At 52.5% G+C, this 21,076-nt stretch overlaps 1 protein-coding gene across 1 annotated transcript in view; it reads left to right on the top strand.

Annotated features, from left to right (window-relative positions):
* The window catches only part of CDYL (chromodomain Y like), a 153,803-nt gene extending 136,313 nt beyond the window's left edge, over positions 1 to 17,490 (top strand). The window contains exons 3-7 of the mRNA XM_030881511.2: positions 4,988 to 5,244; positions 6,484 to 6,656; positions 11,164 to 11,374; positions 14,930 to 15,073; positions 15,869 to 17,490. Coding sequence (XP_030737371.2) covers positions 4,988 to 5,244; positions 6,484 to 6,656; positions 11,164 to 11,374; positions 14,930 to 15,073; positions 15,869 to 16,027 — 944 coding nt within the window. The 3' untranslated portion in view covers positions 16,028 to 17,490. The remainder of the gene's footprint in view (positions 1 to 4,987; positions 5,245 to 6,483; positions 6,657 to 11,163; positions 11,375 to 14,929; positions 15,074 to 15,868) is intronic.
* The last annotated feature ends 3,586 nt before the right edge of the window (positions 17,491 to 21,076 follow it).

The following is a 21,076-nucleotide window of genomic DNA, read 5'->3' as shown; positions in this document are numbered from 1 at the left end:
TGTTGGAGCAAAGCATTATAGGAGCACCGATGATATGTTAATGTCTCTTATGGAGACAGCCAAGAGTGAGCCTATAAACTTTAAATCCAGAGATCCCCATGGACAGGGAAGTGTAATTGAAGGAGTTGCAGCAGAGACTTTTATAATGACTTACAGAGGAGTCATTGAATGTGTTATGGAAACAAGGGATGCTAATGTTTAAAGCCTACCTTTAGTTCCACGTTCATTTGAAGAGTTTTCTGTTAATGAATTCAGTTTGCAGATTATATAATCTGAATAAAATGGTCGGCTTTTATATCATTAAACAGGATTAGGTTCAGTGAGTGTGGATGACAGCGTTTTGAAACGTTAGACTCCATAAAGGAGGGCGGATGATTCTGTAGACACTGTAGTGCTTGCGCTCTGACTTCAGACTAAAGAAAGTAATGGCCATGAACATCCAGGAGGCCCGGGTCCTTTTCTTCTTCCAGCCTCCTGGGCCTCCTCACCTTCAGTCTTCGTTCCCAGGTCAGCATTTCCCCGCAGCGTGGAAGTCACCTCCAGGCAGAACGCCCAGTGTGTCATTGGGCTCACCTGCCCCCTTCATGCTGGCAACACGGTCGTGCCCTGCCTGTTGTCTGGTGTCTGAAATGGTCATGTGGTGGTTTGTTCTGTTTTCTGGGTCTCACTGGCCAATGAGGAAATCCAGACACCGTTTCTCTATCATGGTTGGAAGCACATTTCACGTTAGAGACATGCTTTTTGAAGCAGTGAATTTTTAAATTTTGTTTATTTATTTGGTTGCACCGGGTCTTAGTTGCGGCTCACAGGCTCCTTAGTTGCAGCATGCAAACTCTTAGTGGCGGCATGCATGTGGGATCTAGTTCCCTGACCGGGGATCGAACCCAGGCCCCCTGCATTGGGAGCACAGAGTCTTAACCACTGCACCACCAGGGAAGTCCCTTGAAGCCGTGAATTTTAACAGGTTAGCAGTACATGTTTGAGGGTATCTTTTTTTTTGGGCGGGGGGGGGGCTGCGTTGGGTCTTCGTTGCTGCGCGCGGGCTTTCTCTAGTTGTGGCGAGCGGGGGCTACTCTTCGTTGCGGTGCGCGGGCTTCTCATTGTGGTGGCTTCCCTTGTTGCGGAGCGTGGGCTTCAGTAGTTGCAGCACACAGGCTCTAGAGCGCAGGCTCAGTAGTTGTGGCGCACGGGCTTAGTTGCTCCACAGAATGTGGGATCTTCCCGGACCAGGGCTTGAACCCGTGTCCCCCTGCATTGGCAGGCGACTCTTAACTACTGCGCCACCAGGGAGGCCCCTGAGAGTATCTTTTTTGCTCTTAGAATGTTTTAAAAGAAAACCGTTTTTCGGAGACGCTGAGTGAGGTTTTCCTAGCTGGATTTCATGCCGGTTCCCTGGAGCTTTTGCCTCCTGTGTTTCCCTCAGAGCCTGGGTCACACTGCGTGTCGCACGATGGTTTCCATCGTGGAGGACGTCTTTTCCTGAATCTCAGTGTTTGCCTTTTAGTTGAGTCCTTAGCAGTGGCTTCTGCTCTGAAGTGTGGCACTGCTGCCCCCGATTGTCACGAGGCTGGGTGGGCTGCAGGCCTCCTCCTCTGGGTGCAGGGGGCTGGGCTGAAGGGGCGTTGGGATCCCCGCCCCTCATCTGCTTGGTCAGTGGCGACCGCGTGTTCCAAGCACTGGGGGTGCAGCAGTGAATGAGACAGACGGGGAGCTTGGTGACGTCCAGCCACGGAGCGTAAGTAAAAGTCGGGTGGGACAGGGTGAGCCGGGTGAGGCACGCTGCGAGGGAGACAGACTGGGCCGCGTGGGTGCTGCCGGGAGGGCCGCACGCGTGGGGACCGAGGCTTCCCGAGGAGCTGCCGCTCAGATGAGCAGAAACAAGCAGCCGTCTGGAGCTCTAGGGCCAGAACGTTCTAGGCAGAGGGAACGGCGAGTCCAGAGGCCCTGGGGGAGCACAGACCTGAACGGGGGGACGCACGTCACGAGGGGCGTGGCCCGGCGCTGGCGCCTGCGAGTCTGAGGGCAGTCCCGCCGTGAGCACTTCTCCACCTGAACAGGGTCCTGCAGGTGGGGCTCATATTGGGCTTGGGGGTTGAGCCACTGGCAAGATCACAGGCTCTGCAATCAGCAGAGCTCTAACAGGGACGCGAAGGCCAAAGCCAGCAGTGCTGGTTGGCGTGAGGCAACAGAAATCCACGGCTACATTTGCAGAACCACGGAGAGCTCCGGGGGACGCGCTGCCTCCAGTACGCTGAGCTGCTTCCAGAGCTCACGTATCAAGGCTACGTAGATACGTACGTATCAAGGCTTCTACATAGCCTAGAAACCCTCTGCCTTTGCGGAAGGAAGCCACCAGGGAAACTCCTGGAGCGTTGAGGAATGTGTGGCTTTACTTAACCCTGCGAAGCAGGAGCAGGTCGGGTGGAAGGGCTGATCCGAAGCCAGCGACTTCACCCTGGTGGGCGGCGGGCACCCAGCACGCAGAGGGCTTCCCCGTGTCACCAGAGTAATTCCTGCTGCTTTGACACAGCACCTGTTAACTCACTCAGGGTTGGTAACATCAAGGTCCAGACACACCAGCAAGCGCCTCCCCGAGAACCTGCTCCTCCGGAATGTGCCGGAGCCCCAGCCGGGCCGCCCGTGGCCCTTCATCGCCCTCCCCCTTCACCCGGGGCGGGCGGCCTCCCTGCCTGCCTCTGCGTGGGCTTATTTCTGACGGGACCTCTTTTTAGGCAGGGGAATCATTGTCAGTCCCGTAAATACCGGTCCCGCTCAGCTGCAGTTGCTCTTCTGGGGCCCTTACCACCACATTTTAACAGATTCCAGGTTTGAACATGTATGTTTTTTGCATGTGACAGTTTTTGTCGGTCGTACATTGAATTCTCCATTCTGGCTTCTGCCCTCCAGTGAGACAACTTCCCGGGTTTAAGAGCGGCCCCTCGTGCCCCACCCCCCCGCCCCACGACCTCTCCATTCCCCTCCTCTCTGTGGCACACGCCACTGTTGACACAGCCTCGTCGCGTGGCTCCGCTCCCTCCCTTGGGCAGCCCCCTGGCCCTGCGCGTGACCCTCCCCGCACCCAGGCAGGCTCGCGGCTCCCCCTCTCCTTCACTGCTTCTACTTCTCAGCTCCGCTGTCGTTTCTGGACACCCACTCCGCTTACCACAGGCCCCGCTTCTGGGCTCCGGAGCCTCTTCACTCTTCACTTCAGCAGTGACTGGAGAAAACCACAGTTCCCTGTGACACTCCCCTGCAGATGCCCCGTCTCCTGGGCACCAGGCTCAGTGGCTTAGCCTCATCCATGGCCCGTTCCTCCCTGCACCCGAGAAGTTGTCCGTTCGCGTAGACTCCAGCTCAGGGCAGATGGGTGGAGGAACGATGGGCAGAGGGAGAAGTGGGGACAGCAAGAACAGCCCAGGCGGGCCTGTGACAGGCCTGAGAAGAGAGGGCAGTGCGAGGATCCCTGCTGGCTTCCTCAGAAAGATTCAGCAGTGCCCTGTCTCATTGGTAACAGCTTATCAAATGCTCTTTCCGTTACAGATCCTTTAGAAACTTATCCTACAGGTTGGCCAGCACATTGGAAGGGACAACACAAGCCAAGGTTATGCGTTGCAGCATCATTTGTAGTATCAAAAATTGCTGGTAAAATGCATTATAGAAATCCACAACGCTGTGTCTAATGTGCTGCCATGTGTGTTTGTTAAAGGCGGGTGAGAGAGAAGCATTTAAATTCATATTTGCTGATATACACATAGGGCACGCTGTAAGACACCTGGAAACCAGACACAGTGGCTGTGGAGGGCAGGGGGTCGTGGGCTGATGGGGGAGGCCTTGTACCATGTACCTTTTTATAGTCTCAGAGTCTTGTACCATTTATGTATTAGAACCTCTCCCAGATTTTCCCAAAAATGAATTTATTTTCAATTCTAAAAACCTCCAAAGTAGTTCTACTAACTGAATGAAAGTCAACCTGTTTAACCAGGGAGACGATCTGACTTCTCTAAACGTCCCTTCACAAGTCGTCTCCAGCGGCTTCAGCTCATCTTCTTTCACTTTGCAGGAAGCAGTTCTGACTCGTAACTCCTCCAGCTCTTCTCCTCAGGGAACTTCTCTCCTTGCTCGTTTTATCAGTAAAGCCCGATCCAGTTCCTTGCATTTCTTTCCCTTTCTTCCTCCACCCAAAGGCTCTATACATTCATTACCAGGTTAGATGATATTTAGACAGTTCACACCCATAGGAGCATAATTATTTGCTTTAACACTTGAACCCTTAGCCTGACATTTCCTGGTAACTCTAAGAAAGTATCAAACTCTTGACTTTATCGTAGTAAGAAACACCAAGTTCGGAAGGCCGTGTCTTTAAGGCTGAGTGAAACACAGCAGCTAGCCTGACACAGAACAGCCGACAGAGAAGGGAGAATCAGCGGGACTAACTTTCGGTGGCAGGAGAGAGCGCCGTCTCCAGCCATTGAAAAGGCTGTTTGAAAATGCAGTAGAACTGGGACCAGGGGGCAGAGTGGCCCGAGGGCGTGGCGGACCCGCAGAAACGGGGCGGGGCTGCTTCGTGAGCCTGTGTGAGCGGCTCTTCATCCAGAAGAAATTTCGGCTAAAACGGCAGATAGCTCAGCTCTAATAACATTTCTTTGAATCAGTTTCCATTTTTCTTTCAACTTCTCAAGCCCGGAATATGTCCTCTTCATGAGACCCGTTCTAGTTCAGTTCCGTTCCTCAAAAGTCTCAAATTTCGCAGTTTCCTTTCAGCACGTTCCTTCCCATCTCTCGTTTTATTAGGCGGGATCAGTGCGAGGGCGATTTCCTCGTCAGACTTGGGAGGCAAACAAACGCCTATCCTCTCCAAAGGTTCTACTTTTTAAGCTTCTTAAATTAACACAGTCGATCCTGGGTCTGTCGCAAGCATTTTTCCCTAATTCAAAGGCGAGTTGATGGCAAGACCTCACCGACTGCTGTGCTTTCGGACCCCTGGCAGGTTCCTCTCCATTCATGGATGCGCTGACGGCCAACGGGACGACCAACCTGCAGACGTCAGTCACGGGCGTGACGGCCGGGAAGAGGAAATTCATCGATGACAGACGAGACCAGCCCTTCGACAAGCGGCTGCGTTTCAGCGTGAGGCAGACGGAAAGTGCCTACAGGTACAGGGATATCGTCGTCCGGAAGCAGGACGGCTTCACCCACATCCTGCTGTCCACGAAGTCGTCCGAGAACAACTCTCTCAACCCAGAGGTGAGCACCGTCCCTGGGGCTGCTCGGGGCCGCCTATCTCTCTGGGCCTGCGGGGCCCGGTCCCTGCTCTCCTGCGCCCTTTCTCATCCCCCATCCCCACCCCGGGCTGTTTCACCCGACGGTGGAGGCCAGCGCAGCACGGCAGGCCTGCTCCCCGTTATACGTGGGGACGGTGTGGTCCGGCGAGGACCCGGCTTCCTGCTCGGGGCTCTGGCTGTGAACAGGGAGGTGGCGGTGGTGCCCCTGTGCTTCCACCTCCCGGCCAGGAGCTCTTCATCCACCGGGGGGGACGGAGGGCCTCCCTGAAGTCGCACGTAAAGCGTGTGCACACGCCATCCTGTAGCTTTCGTCAGGTCCCAGAGCTCTCTGTTCAGACAAGATTAAAGAGCCCCAGGTCCAGCCTTCTGAATATCTCACCATCCTTCCCAGTCGGTCCCAGCACTCCACGTAGTGGAACTTACAGCTGCAGTGATGCCAGTGCAGTTGTTACTGATCGTACCCGGTAAAGGTAGCTTCCCAGGATCGAGGGAGACTGGTGCTCACAAGGGCTCGAAACTTAGTTCTGTGAAGTATCTAAAATCGGAAGTGTTTGAACCTGCACTCTTGTTTCCTGCTTGTGAACAGCTAGGTCACGCCTTTTCTGGACGAGAAAACCACAGAAAGCTAGTGTGTCTGGCCAGGATCACGGGACAGACCAGCTCAGGGCGGCTGGTCCCCGGTACATCGTTAGACCGTTGGTTATTTGTAAGTCCTTCAGAGAGACCATTTTAAGTAGTTTGTGCCCTTCTAAAATGCCTCCATGCTGATGTGCTTGTACTCGTTACCCGTACGCACTAAACTTGGGGTTTCTGTCCCAAGGACGGAGGCTGGTGTCAAATGAAACCAGACTAGTAGTTTGTTTGGACTGGTTGCACGCGCCACCTGCTGTCCACACTGTAGAAATGCCAAGGAGATATAATACGTAACTCACCCACCGAGAGCCGCAAGGACGGGACCGTTGAGTAACTCAGATTCACACATCTCTCTAGTTATGATACTCTGTTCGTAATTTGTTATGTGATGAGACTCTGTCCCCATTATTCCCAATCCCTGGTTTCACAAAATAAGAAACTTGTGGGTTACTTGGTAGGTACAGGCAACAGTATCAGGCTGTAAATGCACTTTGCGTGGATCGAGATGGTCCAGTAATGAGATGCTCTTAGCGTTCCCTTCGCGCCCGTGACTCCCGGTGCCTTTCAGGTGATGAAGGAAGTGCAGAGCGCCCTGAGCACGGCCGCCGCCGACGACAGCAAGCTGGTGCTCTTCAGCGCCGTGGGCAGCGTCTTCTGCTGCGGCCTTGACTTCATCTACTTCATCCGGCGCCTGACGGACGACCGGAAGAGAGAGAGCACGAAGATGGCCGAGGCCATCAGGTACGCACACCTGGTCCGCCGTGAACGCCGGCGTGACCCAGGCCCCGCGGGGCGGGTCTGGACGGGCCTGCGAGCAGGGCGTGCGTCTCCGCCCCTGAGACTCGCTGGTAGCAGAGTTGATCGGACCTTCTGTCTCTGCTGTGGGCCACTTGCCTTGAGCAGATGACGCATGTCAAGGTTGGCTGGAGCCCAGCACGCTCGATGGGGGGCACTCCAGGGGCAGAGCGCAGGGTAGCACGTGGCGGGGGCTTCGGCCGTCCACGCTCCGTGTGCTCTGCCGCCAGCCCTGGGATAAAGACACTGTCTTTTTCATGTGGTAACTTATCGTTTGCTTGACTCTAAACTAAATCGGCTGGACTTTATGACACACTAGTTCTGTAACATCACACGAGCAGGTTTTTTCAGTACAAGCAGTACACACAAGTTCATCCTGAGTTCCAGCCACACAGCAGGATGGTGGAAGCCTTTTTCCTGTCTTGGCCTGGAGTAGGCAGGGCATCTCTCTCCAAAAGATCTCCCCAGATGGTTCCGATGGGCACAGCCCCAAACAGCCCGTCAGAGGAGCCCTGGAACCCCACACCTTGGGACTATCGGGCATTGCCTTGGCCTTTCAGAATATTTTTAATAATTCTCAAAATTAATGTTTTCTCACACTATATACACGTGTGCATGTATACAAGGCATTATCTGTTCGTTGATCTTTTCGAACATTACTATTTTTTAGGCTATCGTAGGGTAGTTGTTTCTCCAAAACTAGTTTGAAATTTTATAATCTGATTTTATTAAGCATTGCTTCTGGCTTCCTAAATAATTTCAAACTTGCAGTGTACTAGACGGGACCATCTTGTTATTCAAAGTAAACTGCTTGATCAATGCACGTAATTCCTTGACAAGTCATCAGTAACTTTAGGATAACTTGTAGATATTCCTAATTATTGACCCATCCCACCCTTTCAGGATGAATTATAGGGACTTAATGTTCATTTTTAAAATACAGATGCTTATGCCTCAGGTGGTGACTGTGTATTCTCCGTAAGATCACACTGACTTTCCACCTGACTGTGTGATCTGGGGGCTCTGCTGAGTGAGAAGCCAGGGTTCTGGCTCACTCCCCCGTAGACGGTTCCCTGAGTTCCACCAATGAACGTTCTGGGCCGCTTCTCCAGGGTGGGTTTGCCCTTGACGGGCGCAAAGGCTCGTATTGTTGGGATTAGACAAAGTAGAGGAAGGATAGATCAAGCGCTATCTCATGTGTTGGAACTTCTGGGTAATTTTAAATGCTAATTTTCTTCAGCCACCCGCTCCATTTCAGAAACTCCAGGCTCTCCTCACTCCCCACAAAAGGCCGAATTGGTATCCTAGGGGAAAGCCGAATCTTGCTTTAGGAAATCAGTTCTTCTTTAAATGATATGTTTTTGTCAATGTGAATTTTTCTGAATGCACTCAGGCAGGATCCAAAAATAGTTCCACCAGATTGACTTAACCTTTACTTCTGCTCATTTGCATTGAAATTCATGTTTATGTGTGTAAGGTTGGCTTATACACATAAAGCTATTACTACGTGTATCTTTTGTTTCTGTGGTGTCTCGTCTCAAATTCCTTAAAACTTTGGGCAAAGAACATCAATCGCAGCGAGTTTCCGAAAGAAAGGTGGGAAATAGGAAGGTCAGGTCTGAACTGTTAGCTTCTTAAGTATCTGTAGGGGCTAATTCCGTTGCTGGGATGGCAGTAACCAGTTTGCAGATTAATTGTAATAAAAATACTCCGCACATTAGTGATAAAAACAGTTATTAGGGATCAATTTATAACGTTAGGCTTTTGCAGTCTGTGGGGACTAGTAGCTGCTGCTTTGTGTCTGAAGGACCAGGAGCCTCCTCCCCCCAAAAGGAGGCGAGAGGAGCAGAGATTTGGGGAGGGAGCAAAGCCAGAGAGGAAACGTCCCCTGGAACCTGACCTCTTCCGCATTCACTCCCGTTCCAGGCACTCTCGTGAAGGGGGAGATCAGTTGAGAAATGGCAGTGAACTGGCCCTTAACAGGTCAGTTCTTGGTTTCCCCCAAACAATTCCTGGACTGTTGTTCTTAGGTGATTTTCTACCTTGGTGAGGTCTGTGGACAGGTCAGTTCTTGGTTTCCCCCAAACAATTCCTGGACTGTTGTTCTTAGGTGATTTTCTACCTTGGTGAGGTCTGTGGGGTAGTAAATGTACTTCAAAAGAATGGAGAGAATTTCGGTTTTAAGTCTTTTTGTGGCAAATATGATCTCTTTCCTTCCCTGCTGTTCCCAGCACAGCCTCTCACTCACTTCACAGGCAATCCAGAGGAAAGCGAAGTTTAAGTTCAGTATGTTGCACTGAGCACATTTGAACGTTCATGCATTGTAAGTTCTAAACTACACTTACTTTACGTCCCGCAAAGCAGTGGACAGACGGTCCCTGGCTGCCAGGCCCCCGAGAGCCATCCCGGGGCCCGAAGGCGCCTCCCGCCTCTGGCTGCCGTGTGGCTAAGCCTGCTTGGCTCGGGGAAGTTCCTGCAAAACAGAAAAGCGGTTTTGTGAACTTCTGTTGGGGGTTTTGGGGGGGTTTTGTTTTTTTTTAATTTTCACACGAGAGGGGTTTCTCTGTGGACCGTGCTCGCTCTGGCGTCTCAGAGCTCATCAGATGGCGTGGTGGAGTCCTCCAAGAAGGGGCGATGGCCTTCACTCCAGAGGGAGTCGGTTAATTCATACTCCGCCCAGAAAGAGCCCCGGGTTTAGATGATCAATCCAAGCAAAAATAAAAATCTTCTTAGGGGGGAAAAATTCAGTTCCAATTTCTCCAGCCTGATTTTGCAATATGTACTTTAGAAGCAGATTTTTTTTTTATACTGACATATGAGAAGGATTCATTCCTTGTACCGTTTCTCTATAGAATCCCTTTATTACACTGTTTTGATCACCTCTTTCATGTTAAGCTACCATCCCATCCATGGTTTCCAGATGTCAGCACTGAAAGAGCTTCCACTTTGCCCCTGTTCACGTGAGCAGATGAATGTGGGGCTACTCGGGGAAAACGTCTGCTTTAAACCAGGGAGACAGCAGTTACCTTCTCAAGGGTCGTTGGTAACTGAGCATAGAAAATGCATTTCCGTCACGACTCGTTGACCCAGAATCCTCAAACAGTGGCGGAACTGAAGTAGCTTCACGTACTGGTCTAGGATTATTTCAAGGACCTATTGTAAAGGGTGTCTGGCTCTCTGCATCCTTAAAACCCAGTGTGATCTTCCTAACAGTGCCCCAGGCTCTCATTTAAAAGTCTCTGCAGCTCATTCGAGTGACCTAATTCTCAATCCCCCCAACCTTTGGGGACCCCGGGGCAGGCTGAGGTCTGTGCTGACTGCAGGGGCTTTTGAGAAGAGTTCCCAGAGTGAGGCCTGCAGGCTGCCAAACTCTAGGGTCCCCTCCCCCCCACACGCACACACACACCCTACACACACTCCCTCCCTCCAAACCTCCCCCCCCCACCATCCAAAGAAGACACGACCCTTCCTGTCAGTATTTGGGGAGGAGGGGAGACTAGATGATAGAGACGATCTGCACAGATTTGCCTTATTTTTAAATTGCTGAATTGTAGGGAGCAGGACCCAGACTGGTATTTTTGGCCCCAAAGCTGGGGGGCGTCAGGTTGAGAATTTGGAGTTCTGGACTTCTGATCTAGAACATAGCTGGCCTTAAAGGCATTATCTTATATTCATTTTGGGTGGGTTTGTCCTTTTCTTCACCACGTTAAGTCTTCACACGACGCGACCTCTGATCATCGTTAGCTTCACCGTGCAGGGGAGGGAGATGCACCATCTGGCCCTGAACCGAAGAGCAGAGCAGCCCGCCTTCCCAGCCTGACCCTCCAGCAGGTCCCAGCGGTGTGATGCTCTCGTCAGGTCTCACATCTCACACGAGCCTGTGAGCTTCTTGTCCCTATGTCCCCCAACTCATTCCATCTAGTTCTATATAAACTCAGGAAATTTCTGTGTTTCGAGTTAATCAGTAAGCCGTCTGAAATCACAGACCAAGTCCAGACCTAGGGACTGGAACCCTGGGGTTCCTGACCCCAGGCCCCATGTCCCTGCCCAGCACAGGCTACCGCAGTGACGCCAGGCCTCCTCCGGGAGAGCTGCGGGACTGGCCCTCCGAAGCCCATCGTGGTTCCTGGGCTCCTCCTGCCGTCAGGGGAAGACAGGTTGGCCCTGGAGCCCAAGCCGAGAGCACCTTCCGCTGTGTTGTTCCCGCAGAATTCACAGGTCCTGTGGCGACAGCCACCCTGGCCTGGTGTCCAAGGCACCATTAAGCCTTTGCAGCACACGGTACATAAAGCCAGGGCCCCTGGCAGTGGGGAGAAGGCCATTAGCGAATTCCAAGTCACGGTGATGCCCCCAGAGATCACATCTTGGTGTATTGAATTCCGTAGGCGTAGATTTTTCTGTTGCTCAACCATGCAGTGTTTTGAGTAACTCCCTCATTTATTTTCCATTTTAGAAACTTCGTGAATACTTTCATTCAGTTTAAGAAGCCTATTATTGTAGCCGTAAATGGCCCAGCCATTGGGCTAGGAGCGTCCATCCTGCCTCTCTGTGACGTGGTTTGGGCCAATGAGAAGGCTTGGTTCCAAACACCCTACACTACCTTCGGACAGAGTCCAGATGGCTGTTCCACCGTGATGTTTCCCAGGATTATGGGAGGAGCATCTGTGAGTACCTCTTTAAAAAATCATCTTAGAAAACGTCCTGCAGAAGTCTAGTTTAGTTAGCGTTTTTCTAAATACAGACAAGGTGTCATTCTGGGGGGACTTTGCATCAAATGCACTTGTAATTCAGTTCTTGTTCTTAAATCATGAAATCACACTCTTAGTTCAGGAGCTCGTGGAAGGTTTTCACGGTTTGGTTCATAGACTGTTTAGGGAAGAGGCCCTCCTGCCATGAGGAATCTCTGTCTCTGCGTGATTAACACCGACACCCACGAGTAGTAAACACCCAGTGTGACCCAAACGAACCAGAGTTTGCAATCAACAGGTTCTTGCCCTCATAACCTGAAAGCTGCCCTTTTAGGGGAAAGCACGAAGGAGCAAAGCTGGGCCTTTCCCCCCAGGATTGGGGGGCTTTCGTCTTACCTGTTAAATCCACCCGTAACGAGAGTCTGTTTGTGTTGCAGCTTGTGGGTTGTAGAAAGTTCACGTTGACGTTCCTCACTCCTTGAGCCGTAATCTGGTACGGGCTGGGGTCCTGGCCTGAGGCTGCAGGCACAGACGCTGAAGGGGAGGCCGGCACGCGGCGGCAGGAGCCGAGCTGTATGGCAGGCCCTGTGGAGCTTCACCCCCGCCCCCGCGGGGAGCCCTGGGGCACCTGTGGCCTGGGACACGCACCCTGCCGTGGGCTGGAGTGGCTGGCTGCCGTGGCTGTCGTCTCAGCTCGGGCTGTGGTGTCACCCCGCAGCAGAGGGTCCCCAGGGCTCCTGGCGTCTGTGCTGACCGTCTCCAGCGGCCGGGCAGCTAGATCTGGGCGGCACAGCCGTGTCCAGCCGTTGCCCTTGTCCCGTGGGCGCCACCTCCTCCTGCCCGTGTGCGGGGCCGCGCACCTGGGTGCAGAACTCCCCCCCCCCCCCGTTCCTGGGGGAGACACAGAGGACAACGAGACAGAGGGTGCTGCCTCAGGCGGGGGCCCCCAGCTCACGAGGAAAAGGATGTTTGCATGCGCTCGTTATTGATGGTGGAAAAAGAGTAAGTGCAGTTGAGAGAAGTAGGCGTCCTGGGCACCCAGGTAACACTGGAGCAGCCCTGGCGGCTGGCACTGCCCGCAAACACCGCACAGCGCCCTCTAGGGCACCCGGTCGGACGACTCACCGAAAGGCCGAGGAACCATCGCGGCCTGGAGGGGGCCTGACGGCTCAGGGCAGGGGGCCTGGGTCAGAGAAAGGACGTCGCTGGGAAACCTGGCAAGATTGGCAGACAGTTCGCGGCTCAGTCGTAAGAGCATCATGTTGATGGTGATTTTCTGGTTTGGGTCATCGCGAGGTGTTCCGTAAGGTGTTACCGTGAGGGCCAGCTGGGGGACGGGGCCCAGGAGCTCTCTGTGCTGCTTTTATCATCTCTCCGTAAGTCTACTCACTCCCAAACAGAACGTTTAAAGGGTTTAAAGAAACGTAAAAGGAGTGACGTGGGACAAGCCGCAGCGCCCGTGGCCGCATCTGGTCTCAGGGCCGCTCCCCCTCGTCTCCCTTCCTGCTGTAGCCCCCCGCCAGCTGCCCTGGTCCGTGGATGGCTGCAGTCAGGCGGGAGGACCGCATGGCTCTGGGGGCCCCCTGCCCCCCTGGCCTGCCCAGGCAGCAGTCGTGGCTTGAAGGCCAGTGGGACCCTTGCTGGCAGCTGTGGCCCCTCTGGGACCGCCACGCCCAGAGCTGTGACGAGGGGAGACGGCACCCCTTCGGATCAGGGGGAAGGAGGGTTGCCGGGGCCGTGCTGGCCTCTGCCCCTTGTTTCCCAGCCCGCAGGGACGCGGAGGCCGGCGCCCATCCTCCCAGGGTGCGTGTCCACCCGCTGCTCCACAGGCCGGCACGGGAAGGGTCTCTGGGCCGGGGACCCCGGGGCCCTGCAGGCAGGGCACAGTCCGAGGCCGGAGTGAGGAGCAGCGTGGCCAGCGGCTGGGCTCCTCAGGACCTGCCAGCTTGGCCCTGGTGTCCGGCTGGAGCTGCAGAGAGACAGCGGCTGCACCGGCCACTAGGTTCACGTGGTGGATGCCCCCTGCCGCCCCCCCCATACCAGGCCTGCCCGGGGGAGCCGCGTACAGCCAGGCACTGCACTTTCTGGGGTCTGTGCAGACCTGCCCCGCGTTGCCCTGTGCATCCCCCCACCTGGAGTAGGAAGGCCGAGTAGGGGCCGGCTTTCCCGTAACAGCAGGTAGGGGCGAGCCGGTTCTCGTGAAGGAAGCCAGGCAGCAAGGACAGCTCACGACTGGCCGTCACTGGTCCCAGGCCTCAGCATCCAGAAAAGGGAAGGAGAGACGGGGTAGGGGGAGCAGTAAGTGACCTCCACGTGGCAGAAAACGATGTTCAAGGAAGTGACGGCGAGGGGCTGAGGACGCCCGCCCCGTCACTCGCACTCCAGACGGCCCAGGGCCGGCAGTGTCTACGTCCACCATCCGAGCTCAGACCCTGGCGTTCACGTCGGTCTTGAGAACGTGCTCCACGCTCAGTGCCTGGCTTGTGGTCCTGTCTGCACGATGCAGTGGAATGCATAGAAACACGAGCTAGGAGACGGGACCTGGCTCCCCGCCCTACGCTGAAAGGCCAGTAGATGCGCGGGCATCTGCTTTCCAGCCGCACCGGTGGGTTCCAGGAGGTGCACAGGTCTGTCAGCTGAGACGTCTCAGTACCAGCAGGGCCTTTCGTAACAAGGGTTTTACCTCTTTTGGAAAAAAGTATGTTTTACCGGAGCCTAGAAGCTCGTTGTCAAGTCTTCATGAGTCTTCAGGATAAACTACGGAGAGGAAATTGTCACAGCAGAATAGGGTGAGGTTTCTTTGTCAGATAGATTCTCTCCTTTCTCCTTATTGCAGTACCTGAGCCTGTCGTTCGAATGAGATAAAACCCATACTTGTGTTGAGACCTGAAAAGTGACCTAAGTCCAGGACCAAGTTTTAAAAAAAAGTGTGTATGAAATTGATTTTAACATCTGCAGATGTGAACTTCTTCCATGAAGTAACTGTGGTCAGACCCTCTTAAGCAGACTAAGTGGTCATCCAGGTCCCACAGAGTTTATTTTTACCGTGTGGATGTTAACTGTGGCTGCCGAGTTACCCTGCAGCAGAAACATCCCTGCCCTTAGAACCTTGCTCTGACCGTTGGCCTCTCTGACGTAGAAGACGTTGGGTAGCAGTTCTGTGCCTGGTGCAAATCCTTAAAACCACCAATTGCCATTAGCCTTGCTTACGCCTGTTGCCTGGGAAACCGGTTCGTGTGCTGAATGAGTCCACACGTGGGAATGGCTGGCACTGGGCGGCGGCAGGCGGGGAGGGACATGCCAGTAACTTCAGATCTATAGCAGAGAGACCTTCTTTAATTTAGATTCCTTGGTTCTGTTCTACGTCACAAAATAAGCCTTTTACATCTTGAAACTCTCCGGCCGGTAGTTGCGTCCCCCGTTGATGGCATCTCCCGTGTGTTACTCGCGCACAGTCTGAGTTTTCGGGCTGTGTCCTCCCTGCCGTGCCCTCCCGCGTCTCACGCGCCCTCTGCTCTTTCTTCCTTCCAGGCGAACGAAATGCTGCTCAGTGGACGGAAGCTGACGGCGCAGGAGGCGTGCGGCAAAGGCCTGGTCTCCCAGGTGTTCTGGCCCGGGACCTTCACCCAGGAAGTCATGGTCCGCATTAAGGAACTCGCCTCGTGTAACCCGGTCGTACGTCCAGTTCCTTCTCTTCCGCGTGTCAGTGCTCTCACCGCGACCTTTCCCTGCAGGGCACGCACAGGGGGCACCGGAGGCTGGGCTCAGGCCGCTGCTGACCTTGCCCTCCCTCTGCAGATACCCGGGAGCCGAGGAGTGCAGGTCAAGCTGAGAGTCAGTCACCTCAGTGTCCTGTGCAAGTCTGCAAAAAGCAACGTTTCTAAAGTTCTTTACTGTTTCCAAAGCCCTTTTCGCACAACCGCACTTACTTCTCCCTCAGTGGACTTTGGTTTTTGTTTAGTAAGTGTGCTGGGTAACAGTCTTATAACAAAATTGCATTGGGTGAAATGTTATTTCATACTAACTGACACAACTCCCATCTAGGCTGTCCCAGGCCTCCCACAACTCGTTACCGAAATTAAATTCCGGTTAGAAAACTCCCGGGGCGGGCATTCTCAGTGAGTATCACAGGCGTGGACAGGGTCCACGCTGGGGGCAGGGGCCCCACAGCCGTAGCTCAGGCCCGAGCCTGGTCACACTGCTGGGGCAGGACCAGGGCGTGGAAAGCAGCACAGCTCTGTTGTGAATTAGCTTAACAGCCCTTTGAAGTGAACAATTTGTCCAGTATCCACAGTGAATGAGATACACATTATACCTATATCCGGCCTGACACGTATCGTGAGATGTTTGGTCACCTTCTTACCAGGTGGCTTGTCGGGTTTGCTAACTGCCTCCGTAAGCTTGGAGGCAGCGAGGAGCCAGCGCTTGCAGCCACAGTCCCCGCTAATCACAGCTCATTGTCTGGCACAGGTGCTCGAGGAATCCAAGGCCCTGGTGCGCTGCAACATGAAGCTGGAGCTGGAGCAGGCCAACGAGCGGGAGTGCGAGGTGCTGAAGAAGATCTGGGGCTCGGCCCAGGGCATGGACTCCATGCTCAAGTACCTGCAGAGGAAGATCGACGAGTTCTGACGGCCGGGCTGCCCCAGACGACCCTGGAGTCGCATCGCGCAGGCCGGCTGGGGCTCCCCGGGGCGCGGACCCACCCTCACAGCCTGAAACAGGTTCACGTGGAGCTCACGCTTGGGAGCAGGACTTGAAACAGCCAAGCTATTTATTACCAAGGAGTTTTTAAGTACTGTAACTTTAAAATAAATAACTACAAAGCTCCTTTGTCCAAACGTCATTATTTTATACTTAATACACACACAAGTATAAAAGTATAAATTGTGAGCTCTGGGCTGCTCTTTGAGGCTCTACTTTTTGTTATCTTTGGCTAGTACTGTATAAAAAAGAAGTGTGTTTTCCTGGTTTGGGTGTCAGAAAAGTCTGGAATATTGTTTGTTTTCCTTGTTTTTTCCTTCTAGAAAACAGAATCTAAAGAGGTGTTAGCCCGCCTCACCCCCACCCCACCCCAAATAGAAATACGGAAAGATCCGAGGCATGCCCTTGTCTCCAGGAAGGTACAAAACCTCAGAGATGGAAAATTCTCAATCAAAAGGAAGACTTATCCTAAAAGAATAAGTATTTCTGATTAAACACCCACTGCTGAATATACCCTCAGACTAAAACACGCCTAGGATTCACGCTGAGAAATCAGTTAATTCTGCCCTCTTTCTTAAATATGTCCGATTCTTACCCAGTTAACAGAAAGAAACCACTCTCTCTAGGGGAAAGCTTGTGTTGCAGTTAGCGAATCACTGAATAGCTAAGTATGATCTCTAAGTTACAGGGGTTTATAATTAATTTTTCTGACCCATTTGAAAAAATAACTGTGTAAGCGCTTCTTGTTACTGGGTGAGAACTCCTTTATATACAGGTTTGGTTTTCTGTTTGCAGATATGATTGATGTATTACACCAAAAATAAAGTATTTTTATGTTTATAAAGTGTAATTTTTAGGTTCACTTAGAATATATTTTATTTAATAAGTTAAAATTCTTTTGGCACACTATTAAATACAGAAACTCCTTTTTAAGAGAAAGAACTACCTTATATCGACGTTTAATGTTCTTGGTCTCTGCTTTCATGTCTACACAATATACCAAGTACAGGATGCTGTCCAAGAGTGCCCTGTGTAAATAGACGTCCGCATTCCCGCCAGGAGTGAGGACTGATTCCTGATTCCAGACGCCTATCATTCGGTAGGCTTCTGAGCTTGCAATCATATTGAATGTATGAAGAATGAAATAAAATCAAAACCTTATTTTTGTACAGTTTTGAAGTTTATACTTAGAACCGACCACCTCCCGGCCTCGTGGAGAGCTGTACAGCGTGTAAATCTGCCTTTACCATGGATTGGCTGGTGCAGTATTTTTGCATCTGTGGGACCTACTTTTTTCGTTCAGTAGTTTGAACTATATATAAACTGTACAATCTGTAAAGTTTTTATAGAATAAATATTCAGCTGTGAAAACTGGTTAAATAAAACTAATATTTCTTAACACATTCGAAATGTTTCTCTGATAATTCTTCACTTCTCTAGTTCCTCATGAGACGTTTACATTTTGTGTGAAATATACACACGGGCATATCACATTTGACAGCTTAAGGGAAACCCACACCCACAATGTAACCAGAAGCAGGTGGAAGGCAGCCGACTAGGACCACCCCACTGCCCCTCTTGGCCAGAGAGCGGAAAAAGGGGAAAGCCTCTGGGCCCGGCAGGAGCCCAGAGGGCCAGGGCCAGGGGCTCGCCTCCCGGCCACCTCAGGGGTCCAACCTCCTCGTCCTTCAGTTGGCTTACACTAATACGAACAAATGGATGCAAAAGACAGAAACTGCGTTAGAGAACTGGCTCTACCGAGTAGTGACACATCACGAGAGAGGGACAATGCATGGCAGGGGGCTCCTGGCTGCTGGGTCTGTCACTGCCCTCATCTGCTTCAGCCCCTCTGGTGGCCTCTCGCCACTGACCTTTCTGTCCCTTCCGCAACCGGCTTTCCCCAGCCCTGCCCTTACTGTCCTAGATGCTCTGGTGGCCTCCAGAACACGCCAGGGGGGCCCTGCCCGCCACGGTAAGGGAGAGACTCCAGGCAGATTAAACAGTCCTCCAAGTGCCTTTAGGCCCTGGAGCAAAGCCCAGAACTTGAGTGACATCGTGACTCTGCGACATTGCATGTACCTGTTTAGCTTTTTTTTTTTTAATTTATTTATTTTGGGCTGCATTGGGTCTTCATTGCAGCACGTGGGCCTCTCATTGCGGTGGCTTCCCTTGTTGCAGAGCATGGGCTCTAAGCACATGGGCTTCAGTAGTTGTGACACATGGGCTCAGTAGTTGTGGCACACGGGCTTAGTTGCTCCGCAGCCTGTGGGATCTTCCCGGACCAGGGCTCGAACCCGTGTCCCCTGCATCGGCAGGCGGACTCCCAACCACTGCGCCACCAGGGAAGCCCACTTGTTCAGCTTTATACGTGAGGAAACAGGCTCAGAGGGGCCAAGGGCCTGCTCATCATCACAGAGCCTGTGAGTGTCTGGGCCCAGAAGCAGTTATGCTCCCCAGATGCCACCGCTCCTCCCCCAGCACCCTGACTCACCAAAACCAAACTGAGATAGAAACTGGCCATGGGGAGTGCAAAGCGGTGGTTGCCGGACTTTGTTGCGTATTAGAATCATCTGGAGAGCCTGGAAAACTCTGGATGCCCACAAAACCATTTAAATCAGCACCTCAGGGCTGAGACTCAAACATCTAGGGTATTTGGCCCAGGACAAGTAGCTTGGCTTTTCTACGCCTGGAGTGCGGATGGGCAGAGGGTGGCCTGGAGAATCCAGTCCATTCTGTACCCTGTGAGCCCACAGTCCTGTGCATGGAAGTGGTGGGTGGAGGCGGGGGCGGGGGGTGTTGATTGAGGCTGCCTGGCAGCTCGGGATTTAGGGCTTTTTCAAGCAGAGGCTGGACCTACCACCCTAGAATTTTGATGGTCTACAAACTCTTCTGCATCTGCAGGAGCTGGACCAGTCCAACAAGCGATCTCTATGCTAACACACAGAAGTAAACATCTTCAAGGAGGTCAGCCAGGGCAGTGGAGTAGAGAGACCCTGAGCTCACCTCTCACAGGCAGGCCTAAAATCAAAACTATTTGCAGAACCACCGTCAATGAAAAAGCCCGGAATCTACCAGAAAGTATCTTCTACAACTAAAGATACAAAGAACGAGCGACATGGGTAGGAAGGGCAGAGTCACAACGTAGCCGAGTCCCATCACCCAGGTGGGCAACCCACAGACGTGAGAATCACTACAATTGCAGAGACTCTCCCAGAGGATACAGGGTCTGAGCCCCACATCAGACTCCTCACTCTGCGAGTCTGTGGCAGGAACACAAGCCCCCAGGACATTTGGCTTTGAAGGGCAGCAGGGCTCTCAGGAGTCCCGGGGTGGGGGGAAATAGACTTCACTCTTTTAACGGACCACACGAAACCTCACGAGGACCCTGGTGACGGCAAGTGACACTTTGGATCTCCCTCCAGCTTACTGGCCTCAGGACCCAGCCCCTCCCCCCCCCACCAGCCTGTAGGCACCAGGACTGAGGTGTGTCAGGCCACGCGACTAACTGGGTGCACACACAAGCTGCCTTAAGACCCCCCTGAGCCCACAGCCATCCCTGGACATGGTCCTGCCCCTCCAGAGGGCCCAGGACCCAGCCCCACAAACCAGCACACATGCACTACACCACGGACACCCAGGGCCCTGCGGCCAGAGACCCCAAGGCCCATCTCTACCCATCAGCGGGTACCAGCCCCAGAATCCCCAGCCCCGCGCACCAGCAAGCCTCAGGACCACCCACCGGCAGGCAGACCCAGCCACAGGACATCCAAAGCCCCTCAACCAGCAGACCAGCACCTGTCCTGGGACCAGCTGGGCCCCGGTTCTGCCCACTAGCAAATGAAAATAACAATGATCCAAAAATCTATGGGTCACAGCTCTAAGAGGGAAGTTCACAGTAATACAACCTTACATCAGGAAACGAGAAATCTCAAACAGCCGAACCTTACACCTAAAGGAACTAGAAAAAGAACAAAGAAGACCCAAAGTTAGCAGAAGGAAAGAAATCATAAAGATCAGAGCAAAAATAAATGAAGTACAGAAAAAAACAATAGAAAAGATCAGTGAAACTAAGAGCTAGTTCTTTGAAAAGAAAATTCATAAACCTTTAGGCAGACTCATTAAGAAAAAAAAGACAGGGCCCAAATCAAGAAGATCAGATATGAAAAAGGAGAAGTTACAACAGAAACCGTAAACCTACACCGTAAAGGGCAGCCCTGCTGCCCTTCAATACAAAGGATAAGAGACTACTACAAACTATAGTATATACTATACTGTATAGTTATATCCCAATAAAATGGACAACCTTGTGGAAATTGACAAATTCCTAGAAATGTACAACCTCCCAAGACTGAACCAGGAAGAAATAGAAAATATGAACAGACCAATTACCAGTAATGAAACTGAATCAGTAACTTTTAAAAAGCCTCCCAAACAGAAGTCCAGGACCAAATGGCCTCACAGGTGAATTCTTCCACATTGAAAAACACTTAACACCCATCCTCCTCATACTATTCCAAAACAACTGCAGAGGAAGGAACACTTTTGAACTCATTCTGTGAGTCCAGCATCACCTTGATACCAAAACCAAAGATACCACAAAAAAAATTACATGCCAATATCACTGATTAACATACATGCAAAAATCCTAAACAAAATATTAGCAAACCAAACGCAACTACATTAAAAGGATCATACCGGGCTTCCCTGGTGGCGCAGTGGTTGAGAGTCCGGATGCAGGGGACACGGGTTCGTGCCCCGGTCCACGAGGATCCCACATGCCGCGGAGCCGCTGGGCCTGCGCGTCCAGAGCCTGTGCTCCACGGCGGGAGGGGCCGCAGCAGTGAGAGGCCCGCGTACCGCACACACACACACACACACACACACACACAAAAAGGATCATACCATGATCAAGTGGGATTTAACCCAGGGATGCATTTTTCGATATCCACAAATTAATCAATGTTATGCACCACATTA

This window comes from Globicephala melas, chromosome 11 (genome assembly GCF_963455315.2).
Source record: "Globicephala melas chromosome 11, mGloMel1.2, whole genome shotgun sequence".
Classification (NCBI taxonomy): Eukaryota; Metazoa; Chordata; class Mammalia; order Artiodactyla; family Delphinidae; genus Globicephala; species Globicephala melas.
Note: the sequence above shows the minus strand (reverse complement) of the source record. Positions and strands in the feature narration are given on the sequence as shown.